This window comes from Biomphalaria glabrata, chromosome 14 (genome assembly GCF_947242115.1).
Source record: "Biomphalaria glabrata chromosome 14, xgBioGlab47.1, whole genome shotgun sequence".
Classification (NCBI taxonomy): Eukaryota; Metazoa; Mollusca; class Gastropoda; family Planorbidae; genus Biomphalaria; species Biomphalaria glabrata.
The window spans coordinates 8951106-8965255 of NC_074724.1; the positions used below are offsets into that span (position 1 = coordinate 8951106).

General features: G+C 34.0%; 1 protein-coding gene across 2 annotated transcripts in view; it reads right to left on the minus strand.

Annotated features, from left to right (window-relative positions):
- Nucleotides 1–14150, minus strand: part of LOC106051968 (uncharacterized) — a 58565-nt gene that overhangs the window by 33460 nt on the left and 10955 nt on the right. For both annotated transcript variants that reach the window (XM_056011402.1, XM_056011401.1), the window contains exons 4-6: nucleotides 13153–13434; nucleotides 10400–10510; nucleotides 8787–8840 (exon numbers count right to left, since the gene is read on the minus strand). In XM_056011402.1, the coding sequence (XP_055867377.1) occupies nucleotides 8787–8840; nucleotides 10400–10510; nucleotides 13153–13434 (447 nt within the window). The remainder of the gene's footprint in view (nucleotides 1–8786; nucleotides 8841–10399; nucleotides 10511–13152; nucleotides 13435–14150) is intronic.

A 14150-nucleotide genomic window follows, 5' to 3' on the forward strand; every position in this document is an offset into this window, starting at 1 on the left:
TCACTCACATCCTGTGTGGGAAAGATGGCTCAAAAAATGGTAAATGAGCGTCTGGTTTCAGGGCTGAAATGTCCGCTAAAGATCAAGTCAACATCTTTGTGCATAGCGTAGCAGATGGATTATAAACTTCTTACAAGAGCGTACAAAAAGAACAAGGATGTACGGAGAAGACTCAGGGGAAATGGACATCAAGCACGGTTTACCCCAGGGCTCTGTTCTCTCATGTTTCCTTTACACGGCCTTCGTAAATTACCTACCAGCTCAGCAAAATGCCAAAAGCTAGAGTATGCTGATGATATTGTCCTTTGGAAATTCGGAAGGAGCGCAACCTCTATAAAAAATTGTTGCAAGAAAATCTCCATACGCTCTGCTCATACACACAAAAATGGAGACTAGAAATAAGCACCTCCAAGTCGGTCTATTCTCTGTTCACACTAGGAACTGGCATTCTCATTCAACCTTTCCGGCTTTCCCTTAACAGAGTGTCTCTCAGCATGGAAAAGCCATCCAAGTACCTTGGTGTAACTTTAGATCGCAAACTAAAAATGTTTAAGCACATCCAGGAAATTGCAAGAAAGGCCTCAGGAAAACTTTGCTCTGTGCGGAAGCTGGAATCCACGAAAAGGGAGCCTGAGCAGACATGCTCCGGTCACTCTATTTAGGAGCAGTCCGATCACAGATAGACTACTATTGCGCTGTTTCGGAAGGGAATTTAAAGGTCAATCAGATGCTCAAAAGCTTTTAGTCTTTTTTTCGATATTAACATGACAGACAGACTGACAGACAAGATGCACAAAAAGTGCGGCTTTAATCCTTATATATATTTATTTAGACTATATTTATATATATATAAGGATTTCTTTTCGGGGTAGGGGGGTAGGGGGGATTTTTTTTCTACACACCCCCCCGCCCCCGACTCGAAAAAAAAAGTATTTATGTATGTGTGTGTACATGATCTTTATTACATTCTGACCCTTCATTCGTTCGGAAGACGTTTATTATGCCCTAGAATGTTTCTTCCTGAAGTTAATGGGAAAATTGTAGATTCCCCGCCATTGCCAGCAATGGGGTCTGGGGGAGCGCTTGGAGCTCCCCCAGCGCGGGGCGATGCCCCGCCACCAAGCACTATTTCTGGTATTGAAAGCCAATAAATTGAATATTCTGAGGTATCTACTGTAAATTTTCCTGCTATTAAAAAGTTTTATTTCAAAAACCTAAAATGCTATTCTTACATCCTTACTGGCGCCAAGTTGTACTAGGATGTCATCGCAACCCTTAGTATGCGTAATTCATTTTGTCGAAAAACATGTCCCGCAAACCTATTGCGACGCTCTGTCACAACCTTACTAATGTGTCGACTCCCAATTCTGCTTAGGATATACTTGATTTAGACCCGTTCTCTATAACTGACTCCTAAAATCTGTCTTAGTCATCTTTGTTGAGCCACATTTAGTGTTTTTCAATTTCGGCAGACTTTTCAAAGCACTTTATTAATGGAGCCCCGGCACTGGTAGAAACGTGTAATCTCTCTTGAAAAAGCTCTTGGAATTAGGTGATTGTAGTTTGTTTTAGATTTTATATGGAAAAGGGAAGTTTTATCGTCAAAATCATCTGTTGTGGATTTTAAACTAAAAAATCTCTGTATTTTTTCTTAATTCAAAACCCCATTTAGCTACGGTCTTAGAATTTGGTAACTGTAGTTTGCTTTACAATAATATTGAAGATAGAGGTTTTCCACCTCAAAACTCTCTGTAGTGGAATTTTAAACTCAAAAACCATCTGGAGGGGTTTAAACGTTTAAGAAAAGCCATCTGTAGGAGAGGGGTTTAAAGTCGAAACCCCCAATTGGCTTGGCTAAGCTCAAATAATTTTAGTGTGTAATTTGCTTTTTCTTTATTAAAGAGGTATTTTTTTTAGCATCAAACCCCTCTGAAAGGGGACTTAAACTCAAAATTCATTTTAACAACCCTCATAGCATTTTGAGTGCGTAATTTGTTTTTTTATTTATATTGAAGAGTTTTTCAGCTTCAAACTCCACTGTAGGGAGTTTAAACTAGAAACCCCTTTGAATACACTCATAGAATTTTTAGTGTGTAATTTGCTTTGTTATTAAATATTAAAGAGGTATTATTTTACCTGAAAACCCCGCTTAAAGGGGTTTAAACCCTCATAACCTAATATATACGAAATTAAGTAAAAAATCAGTCACTAAATTCCGATCATTTCGGGGGTAGGCGTAGCCTGGGGAATATATATATATATATATATATATATATATATATATATATGTATATATATATATATATATATATATATATATGTATATATATCATAGGCGTAGCCAGGGGGGGGGGGGGGGGGTTGGGGTTCAACCCCCCCCCGAAATGAAATCGGAATTCAGTAATTGATTTTTTGGGGGGATCGGAATTTAGTGACTGATTTTTAGCGGCCCCCGTAAGGGGAAAAAGCCGCTATTAGGTTTGTGCAAAATGTCCGTCTGTCCGTCTGTCCGTCTGTCCGTCTGTCACACTCAGATCTCAAAAACTAGAAGAGATATGAAAAATATTATTTCATCATTAAATCCGGCTTGAAAAGTTTAGGTGCAACGGCTACTTTTGGTTTTCTAAAAGCAAACCGTTTAATTTATAAAATTAATTATGCAAGCGATTTTTTCATAAAAATACACCAATTCTAAAACAATTACGTAAATGTAAGGGAGGCAATGTTACAATATGCTAACAAAGATGGACAATTTTTGTGTATTTTCAGTATCACTAAGTCAAATATATTTTTAAAATGTACAGGAAATGTTTACAACAAATACAAATAATAGTTAAAGACGTTTTTTCTGGTCAACTAGCTGCTAAAATTAAAAGGAAACATTTCTGTTTGTTTATAAAGGCTAATAATGCACTTTGTATGTAAATATCACGCACATTTTTTTAAATGGACTTTTTATGCAGCGATTTTCGTGCAGTAGCGTAACGTCGCAACATGATCAGGTGCTAAACCAATTCCTTAAACTTTTTTTAAAAATCAGATTTTATTTATTTTTTGTTTAGTGCCCCCATCCGAATAAAAGAAGCTTATTTTTGTGCGTTTTGTCTGTTGGTCGGTCTGTCAGTCACGATTAGATTTAAAAAACTAGAACTCTAAAAGCTATTGAAAATCTGATTTACCCTTTAATGTTCCTCCCATAACATCTCAATAGTTTTAAGTATCTAAAATTGATTGTTCCGGATTTTTTTGTGCAAAACTAATCAACGCCAACAAATGTTTGTTTGCTCTTCTAACTTATATTACATTCAATTTCCATGCTTAAACGTTGCAAAAACACATTATCAATAATATGTTGTTCCGTTTTTTATGTAAATAGCATATTAATGCTAAATCATAATCTCTATACTGACTTATATTTCATTAAGTGTAAAAATGTTCCGGATATTGTTTTATAAAACATGAATTATGCCTAATGATTGTTTGAAATCGCATAAGGCTTTTAAAAAAAGTAATTTACTAGAATTGATTACTGAAAATTACTTTTTAGACATTTAATTTTCTTGTAAAACATAACATAGAAGTTTTGTAATCGATAAAGAAAGTTCCGGATTTTGTTTCTTACAAATCGTCGCCAGAAATTTCCGAATTTATTTAAAAATCTACTAACGCCAAATAATTGTTTGAACTCCCTCTTCTAATTAATAAACAAATAATCTTCTCATTTACGAAATAATGTTTTTACGGATTTTTATGAAAAATATTTTAACTCACTACTCTCTTACAGTACATTTAACTTTCTACCTAAAACATTAAAAAATCTAATTATCGTTAATATTATGTTCCGATTTTTAAGGAAAACAGAATCCAAACACCAAAGTAAGGTATGAAAATCTCTCCACGTGGCTGTAGTACATCTCAATTTTATACGAGACCATCCAAAAAATTTAATTAACGGTATTACATTTATCTGAAATTCTCTTTTTCTTTTACTATTTATACAAACATCCGGAACAATCTATTATATAAACTTTTCAATTGTGTTCATACCTAAAAATTATTGCGATGTTTTGAAACGTAAAATAAAGGTTAATCAATTTTTAATAACTTTTAGTTGTTTTTTTTATATCAAGATAACGGACAGACCGACTGACAGACAAAACGCAAAAACAATGTGGCTTTGATCCTTTTTAAATAATATCTATTAGAACTCAGTGCACCAATGTCTATGAACCCTCGTTAAATATCTCGTGTAAATAAAGACATTTTTTTTTATGGTACCGGTACTAGCCTATTGTGAGGTAATGGAATTTTTTTTCTTTGACGTCATATGAATGGACTCTTTAAATGTAATGTTAAAAGAACGCACTCGGTGCACCAATGTCTATTAACCCTCGAAAAAATTGCTTGTATTAATGAAAACATATTTTAGTCTAACTAAGCCGTGTGACGTAGTGTTTTTTTTTCCTTTGACGTCACATGGAATGAATTCTTTAAATGAAATGCTAAAAGAACGCACTCGGTGCACCAATGTCTATGAACACTCGAGAAATGGCTCGTGTTGATAAAGGTGATTTTTAGTCTAGCTAGGCCTTGTGACGTAGTGTTTTTTTTTCATTTGACGTCATATGGAATGAATTCTTTAAATGAAATGCTAAAAGAACGCACTCGGTGCACCAATGTCTATGAACACTCGATAAAAGGCTCGTAATGATGAAGGCGATTTTTATTCTAGCTAGGCCGTGTGACGTAGTGTTTTTTTTTCCTTTGACGTCATATGGAATGAATTCTTTAAATGAAATGCTTAAAGAACGCACTCGGTGCACCTAAGTCTATGAACACTCGATAAATGGCTCTTATAGATGAAGGAGATTTTTAGTCTAGCTAGGCCGTGTGACGTAGTGTTTTTTTTCCCTCTGACGTTATATGGAATTAATTCTTCAAATGAAATGAAAAAAGAACTCGGTATAGTAATGTTTATTAAGCCTCGTTATGTGACTCGCGTTTAAAAAAGGAATGATATCTTGATTTAGATCTAATCTAGATTTTTTAAACTAGATCTAGATTTTTATTACAGTATATCTAGATCTGGATTTATATTCTAATTAAAATTATTTTAGAGTCTAGATCTAGAATTTCTAGATCTAGTTTAGACTAAAATAGACTAGATTAAGATGTAGAATTTCAATTTCTAAACTTAAAGTGTAAAAAAAAAAAGTGTAGATTTTCATTTCCAAACGTTTTGATCAATATTGTAATGTTTTAATATACTAAAACTAATCTACTATTTTTTTATTAAATTTAAATTTAAATTTACGGCAAATGAATCTTTGAAACATTATTACTTTTGACCATCGGATGGCTGCCTGGTCGTGCGGTTTGCGCGCTGGACTGTCGTTCAGATTTATGGATGGCCCAGGGTTCAAACCCTGCCCGCTCCCATCCCCCGTCGTCCTGCGGGAGGTTTGGACTAGGAAGTAATTATCTTCAACTCTGAAGGAACATCCGAAACGTGTAAAACATTTTACATCAAAATTAAATCACCTCTTGAATATTATTTGCGAATATGCAGATCCGACAGGGATCCGACTTCGACGGGGGCCGCCTCTGAGTTTGTGTAACACAAACTCTCTTTGTAATCTTGTTTGCTTTGATTTTGTTTATTTTAGGTGAGATTTTAATACTAAACCAACACTTGCCCCAGCACAACCATAGGGTTTTGAGTTTAAAACCCCCTACCAGGGGGTATTGAGTTTAAAAAACCCTACCAGGGGGGGGGGGTTCGAGTTTAAAAAAACCCTACCAGAGGGTTCGAGTTTAAAAAACCCTACCTGGGGTTTTGAGTTAATATTATCTACATTACATCTACCTTAATCCAAATTAGATGTAGATCTAGTAGATGTAAATATTAAGAAAGCTAAATCAGGATTTTAATTTAGCTAGATCTACATACTTATTCTAGTTCCATTTAAATGAAAATGACAATAGTTCTGTTGATAGGCTTACTGTGCTAGGACATCGAGAAGATGTTGCTGAAGTACAATCTTGATGCCTGTTATTTTCTTTTGCAATTACAATTCAATACCAAAAAATTATCTTAAATTATTATTATATTAAATTATCTTAAAATTATCTTAAATCGTTCATCAGTCATATTGTAGATATCAGGTAGTTGTCATGCCGTAATGTGTAGTATAATTCTTTATCAATAATAGTTGATTAGTTTGTTATTAAGCTTATAGCTATGCCTGGTCGATCGGTAAGTGCGCTGGACTAATTATCTCGACGGTCCCGAATTCGTACCATGCTCACTTTCATCCCCCGTCGTCCAGAGAGAAATTTGGATAAGGAGTAAATTATCTTTAACTTTGAAGGAACATCCGAAACATCTAAAACATTTTACAGAAAAAAAATAATTTTGCAACGCTAAATGAATATTTGAAACACTATTACTTTTGACAATTTCTTGCAAATAGTCGAATCCGACAGGGATCCGACTCCGACGGGGCCCGCCTCTGAGTTTGAGCAAGATCTCTTTGTAACCTTGTTTCATTTTATATTTACTAATAATAAATTTGAGATTAGAGTGTAGTACGACATAATATACAAATGTGTTCAAATATCAATATGTAGCTTACATTATATAGATATTCAATTTTTTTTTCACAAATTATGCCTTCTCTATAAAAATAGGACTGCCCCCCCCCCCCACTGAGAGGGCAATAGATGCATTCGCATCCCCCCCCCCCTCCACACTTAATCGGCCAAGATACTAGAAGGGGAGCGACATAATATAAAAATTAAATAGTAAATTAAATAAATAATCTAAAAAAAAAAAGGTTGAAATATAAATAATTAGTATATATTACTAACATAACATTAACAATATTAACATAACATAATAAAGTCGTACACAGATTGTGTGATTTATTTATTAAAATTCGTAAGGAGAGGGGCGATCGCTCCTACCGCTCCCTTCCATAGATCCGCCAGTTTGGGACCTTGTTCGCTTCCCGTGCTTAGCCTATTTCCACCTCTAGACGTTTCCACAGAGGCGCTACGAATCCTCCAATTGGCGTCGAAACATTCTGACCGAGTATGGAACGAACGAGTTTGCACCGTTCGGTTCTAGTCTTGATTGACAGAAGTCGCCCACTTCGCAACGACTGGACATATTTATGATTTATGAGTTAGGCATTCTCGTTCAAAAAGTTTATTTAAATATGGTAGTGTTGTGCCTATAGTTTTTAATGCTCTATTTTGTAGCTTGTCTAAGCGGCGCAACAGTATAGATAAAACGTTGCTTTGCCAACAAGTTATATTCCATATGTTAGCAGATTTTGCTTTCCCTCACAGTAAAAATTATCTAACATCTTCTTATTTAGTTTAAAGCTATTACGTTTGTATAGGAAATATAGCCGCTGGATAGTTTTCTTTGCTTGAGTGGTCTCCCAACGAAATCGTTTTCAACAATGTCTCTGACATAAATTTTTGAATAGATTCGGAACGATCTGTGACCCCCCCCCCCACCTGACACACAGACATTCCTTTAAACATGAATTATAATATTATTTTTACTTTTCCGCTCTCCTTACCCGCCAATAACAATAAAGTTAATACTACGTACAGTCTTTTTCTTCAACCACACACATAGTGAGATATTTAATATACTCTATGTTGCTCTTGGGTTAACGAAGGTGTCATTTGGCCAGCACAACAGCTCGAGAGCCCTTGGTTCGGAAGCCAAGCGCTTCACCATTCAACTTCAATTACAAGGATATTTCCAAAACTTGTTTAGCATCACTACAGGCGCGGTGGCTGAGCGGTAAAGCGCTTGACGTCTGAACCGGGGGTCATGGGTTCGAATCCTGGTGAAGACTGGGATTTTTATTTCGTGATCTTTGGGCGCCTCTGAGTCCACCCAGCTCTAATGGGTACCTGACATTAGTTGGGGAAAAGTAAAGGCGGTTGGTCGTTGTGCTGGCCACATGACACCCTCGTTAACCGTAGGCCACAGAATCAGATGACCTTTACATCATCTGCCCTATAGACCACTAGGCCTGAAAGGGGAACTTTACTTTTTTTTTTTTTGACAACAGACTTTTCAGATTTTGAATTCTAATTATAGCACCATAGATTAGTTGTACCTTCCTTTTTTGTTTGTGCAGTCTTTAATCATAAGTCAAGCCATATGAGGTATAAAATATTGCAAACATTTCTTGTGAACATCATTGCAGGTATAGAGGGAAAAATAAATTTTCTGAATGTCTCATTTAAATTCATTCATCACATTGCCCGCACTACAAATATTTTGGCAGTGTGTCCTCTAAAAAAGGTAATATATACAATGTCTACAAAATCAAGTTTTGCGTCAAGGAGTATTATTGAAATTTACAAAAAAAAAAAAATTAAACAATGCTAAAAAAAAAAAACGAAAGAAAGTAAATCTTGAACTTTTCGATATGCCGCCTCTAAAAATACATATTGTGTCGACTGTCGAAATAGCGTATAAAAAATCGTTACTGGTAAATTAAACCGCCGCCGTTTTGATCATAGAAGTACTTTAGTACTCCTAGAACCATTGTAAGATAGCAGGTTAATATATATATATATATATATATATATATATATATATATATATATATATATATATATATATATATATATATATATATATATATATATATATATATATATATATACACTCATACCTTCTTATTTAATTATCAATATTTTTGCAAATACGCATATATCACATTTAAATAGAAAATTATATTATAAAGAGTTACTTATTGTTTTGAAGTTTGCAATCTGTGTTTTACTGCTGTCGGAATATGATACATCTGAAAAAGAAAGTTTTTTTTTCAAATAAGTATTTTATTGATCAAGCATTATTAATGTTAATTAAACCTTAAAAAAAGATTCATATACTGAGGTGTCTACAGTTCGTTATTATGCTAATCTTATATTAAAAATGTAGGTCAAAAAACTAATCTGATATTCACTGCACTTTTGTAATGGAGCCCAGCCTCTGGTAAAAACTGGCAACTAGATTTTAGCTTAAGCATTTTTTTTGGAGGGGGAGGGTAACCACTAAACCCCTTTTGTTTAGCTGAAATTTAGTTATTGTAGCTTTGCTTTTCCTTTTAGCTACATTCATAAAATTTGGTGATTGTAGTTTGTTTTAGAATTTTTATCGAGAAGGGGAGCTTTATCATCAAAACCTTCTGTTGGGATATTAAAACACTAAACCATCTGGAGGTTTTTTTCAACTTAAACCCCACTTAGCTATACTTATAGTATTTGGTAACTGTAGTTTGATTTAGTTTAATATAAAAAAAAATAACCTCAAACTCTTTAGAGGGGAGTTTTAAACTCAAAACCTCTTTAGCTACGATCATAAAATTTGGTGACAGTAGTTTGCTTTAGTTTATAATTGAAGAAAGGATTTTTTAAAATTTCAAAACCCGCTGGAGGGTGTTTTTAAAACTCGAATTCTTCTGGAGGATGTTTTAAACATAAAACACTCATGAGGAAAGTTTTAAACTCGAAACCCTTATTATTGGCTACGCTCATTGAATCTATAGGCCTACAATGTTTTTTTGCTTTAGTCTTATATTCAAGAGGGTGCTTATAACGTAAATAAATAACTCTGCATGATTCAACCCAAACCCCCCTTTCCCGGCTATGCTAATGGGTTTTGGTGACAGTTGTTTTTTTTTTTGTTTTGTTTTATAGTAGAGAGGAATTTTAAATTCAATCTCTCACCCTTGGCTGCTCCGGGGCAAGTAATGATTTAGCTATAAAATCGCTCTTTCAATAAACCAAATTAAAGCAAAAAACCTGTCATGATTTTCATGTGAGTTGGGAGCGGTTTAAACCCCCGATCCCCCTAGCTTTGATGTCAGTTACTGTTCTTTTTTTTTTTAGAAGAAAAAATGATTTTTGAAAATAGTATTTAAAACAATGATAATTAACAAATCCGTTACATAGTTTTCTCTAAAATTGATTCAAATACGTCCAGTGATGATATAATTTTTGCATAAAATTAATTATTCTTTTTTGCTCTAGGATCTTTAATTTAATCGTCTATTTCTCTACATAACGTTTATTTCTACTTAGATTAGTAATTTTCTGTATAAAAAACTCATTAATTACGACTAAGTGATTAATCAATTGTTTGATTTTTTATTGATTCCTTTAATCGAGCATGCAAGTATGCAAAATTAAATTTTGGACGATAGAAGTAGTCAAAATAGATTGCAAAAATTAAACACAGAAAATACGAAATGAGTAAATACAAGCTTTGTAATAATATTTTTTTTTCTCTAATTATGTTATATTTTGAATATTTACATTTTTATATTACTATGTCAGAAGTTATGTAGGCCTATGTTATTACCTTTCATCATCTTGACTATGATCGCAGCTCCATAAACTAATACGACAATTCCAAATAGTAAGAATATGAATATATACTTTGATGGATTTTTCTTTAATCTCTGACTGTTGACTGAAATAAAAAAGACATTCTCAATAATATTGAATTAAAAAAGACATACTCTAACAAGGTTACAAAAGACAGTTAGTGTGGAAACACAAACTCAAAATCGGCCCCCGAAGTGGTCCACCCAGGCAATATTTTCAGAAAGAATATCCAAATGAATTATATTAAAGACAAATGAGAGATAAGAATGGAGAAAGAAGGTTAAGAGATCTTGTATAGTGCCCCAACGGTCCCGCAGATCAAAGGATAGGTGAAAGTGAATGTAAAGTTAGATGTAAACCTGGCCTAACTAGTTACCCTTTTAGACTTTGTGGTCTATAGGGCAGATGATGTAAAGTTCATCTGTTTTTGTGGCCTACGGTTAACGAGGGTGTCATGTAGCCAGCACAACGACCAACCGCCTTTACTTTTCCCCAACTAATGTCAGGTACCCATCAGAGCTGAGTGGACTCAGAAGCGCCCAAAGATTTCAAAGGTAAAAATCCCAGTTTTAAATTGGGTCTAACTTATAATGCATACTAATTAGCTTTTTCTCTTTAAAAAACTGCTTGCATAACTGATTTTAAAAATGAGATTTTTCGCTTTCAGAAAAAAAAAGTAGCCTTTGCATCAGAACTTTGAATGGTCTAAAATATTGTGATGTCGGATTTTCAATATCTTTTCTAGTTTACGAGATCTAAACGGGACGCACGGACAGACGGACAGGCGGACAGACGGACAGACGAACATTTCACACAAAACTAATAGCGTCTTTCCCCTTTCGGGGGCCGCTAAAAAACACTTTTTTTTTGGAAAAAAAGATAAATTCATTTAAGTAAACAAAAGTTTTAGACCTATATATAAAGACTATTGATAATTTGTTACGTATTTTCTACGTATTGTTAATATTATTTTATTATTACTGTGAAATACGACTTTAGCCGCCTTGACATACATTTTAATTCCACCATTCAGTGTCGCGCATACATGCGCAGAGTAAACACACTACGATAAACAGGCAAAATGAGTCTCTATATGGGGTTAATTAAATATACTAACATAAAATAATTAATAATCTTACTGAGCTCTTGAAATCAATCTTATATTAGTAGATCTATATCTATTATAATAGTATATAAACTCTAGCTCTAGATAATATATATATATATATATATATATATATATATATATATATATATATATATATATATATATATATATATAAAAGCCAATTAACTATTTTTTTTAATGAAAAAATGATCGATTAGCTATTTTTATAGCTCCATTTATACTATTTTTTTAAATCTACGCATTTGCTTTAATTTGTTTAATTGTTTCTAATACACCATATCTGTGACTATTTCAGTGATACGCAAACTAAGACCCACGGGCCGCGGTATATTGTGGCTCGTACCATATATAATAGTTTTAGGAATCATTCGTCAAGAAGACAAAATCTTAGTTATCAACATTAAAAAATGACTTAAACATCTTTCATTTATTGAGAGTAATTAATCTGTTCAGTTATCAATGTACCAGTTGCTGTTGAGAGGCACATTCTTAAAACAAAAAGTCTACAGAGCTTTATTCGTTCCACCACTCCCTCTACTATATACTTCATAATCTTGACCTTTATAAACCCGCCAAATTAAAATGCAGAACTCCCATGCCACAGCAAAGAGGTCCCAACTACGAGGGGCTGGTAGTCGGTATACCCAACTTTCGACTGCCTTTAAGATTTTTTGTTTTGAAAAGCTGTTTGTTAGAAAGTGCTTTTAAGTGAGTAAACACATAAGCTCTACAGATATTATAAGGGCTCTGTGACTTAAGGTGAAATTGACACTAAATAAATAGCGTAGACTGGCGTAGAGCTATGACTGTTGGTGTTTAGAGTCATTAGCAAACAACCAAGAGCAGTAAAAAAAACACTGGTAGAGACCCCAACTTCATATTCCTTGTGCGCCGTTGGATTTTAAAGCAAAGATTAAACTTGATTGCAATTTTTATATTCATTGGAAATTAGATTGTGCTCATCTTAGTCAACTGTATAAACTGTTTATTAAAATCGCGTTTACACCTGCGTTTTTGTTTTTATTACAGTCTACAACACGAAATAATCTATAAGTCTCAGTAAACATTAATGCAAGACTGACCTTTTTTGCAAGGGGCAACTTTTCAATAAATTTCAAAGCAGGTGGTCAGCATTCTTAAAAGGGCTTAAAAAAGGTTATTAAACATTTTAATTAAACTTTATCATGGATTTTCATTATGAATTATAATAGACAACTCTGCCTTTTGTTCACATTTGCAGTTTTAATTTCTGGTCAAAAGTATTCATTGTTTTTTTTTTAGGTTTTGTTTTTTTTTGTATGAGTTTATTGATTTTGAAAGCTTTATTTACAACAATACCAAAATTAAATTAGATGAATGGAAAAAAAATTATGTCGCAAGGCAATACATTTTCTATCAACTTTAGACTTTTAAACTTTTGTACAAACTAATACAATGGTCTGAAACAAACAAAATAAAAAAGGAGGAATTTATTTACTAGTTGTGAAAAAATTAAATATCAAAATAAAATACCTTTTTTAAATAATACATAATTGGATTAGACAACAGATAACTGGAGATAAATCCAGAAATAAATGCAGTAATAAATGTAGACATACCAAGAAGAGGTTTACAAGCGAATTGAAGTTTCTTGTCTTTCTCACTGCAGACATTGTACTTGAACACATAAGAGGCTCTTAAAGGACGAGCGTCCTCTAAAACAGCACAAGATGAGTTGAAGCCTGCGACAACTTGACCATTGCGCATTATTGCTGAATAGCAAGGGATGTAATCGGCATCACAGCAAAACTCTACTTTTGGGTCACTGGCGTTGACCTTGAAAATACAGTTTCGAGGCTCCACCTCAAAGCCGTTAATTGTCAAGGTTAAAGGAACTTGCTCTGGAAAGATTTGGGAAACAAAAAATTTAATGAGCGCAATGTGAATCTAGCTTATAGATCTATGAACATCTAATAAGGTTACATCAGACGTAGCTGATAACGGAAGAAGTGGCAAATCTTAAGGACATAGAACAACCTTAATATTGCCTAGGCTTTGATATCGCATCTAGTCTCCTGTGATAGCCCTTGATCTCGGAGTTGTTGAGGACTGTCTAACTTTACAGAATTACTATGGAAATGTCTGGGTTTCTAGTACGGGTGCGTTTAAGCTGATAAGTAACTAGGCCTATGTCGTGCGCGCGTAAAGTTTTCTTTGTATTTAATATTGGTGCTTTAGCGTATAGAAAGTAGTTTCTTGTAAGTGCTTTTTTGTTGTCTAGAATATTGTGTATGTGTGTGTTTACGTTATCCTTAATTCCCGCAAGAGAGAGAGCTTCTTTTGTGAGCTGGGTGGCTGGTTTTCTTTTTCCCCGTTGTAAGGGTACGTAAGTACATAATTTTATTAAGTAAGCTGATCTTTCGGTACGAGTGTTGCTATTAAAATAGTTCTGTTTTAGCGTCATCGATAGATCTAGGTTTTCTTCTCGTTTCAGGGTGTTAGACTTGGGGCTATGGGGAAGAGTGTCGCCTTTCCGCCCTTGGAGCCGTATCGATGTCGCTATCGTTGTTAGAGGTGGATGAAGTTGCTGTTCTGTAGGGCGCCGAGATGTAGTGTG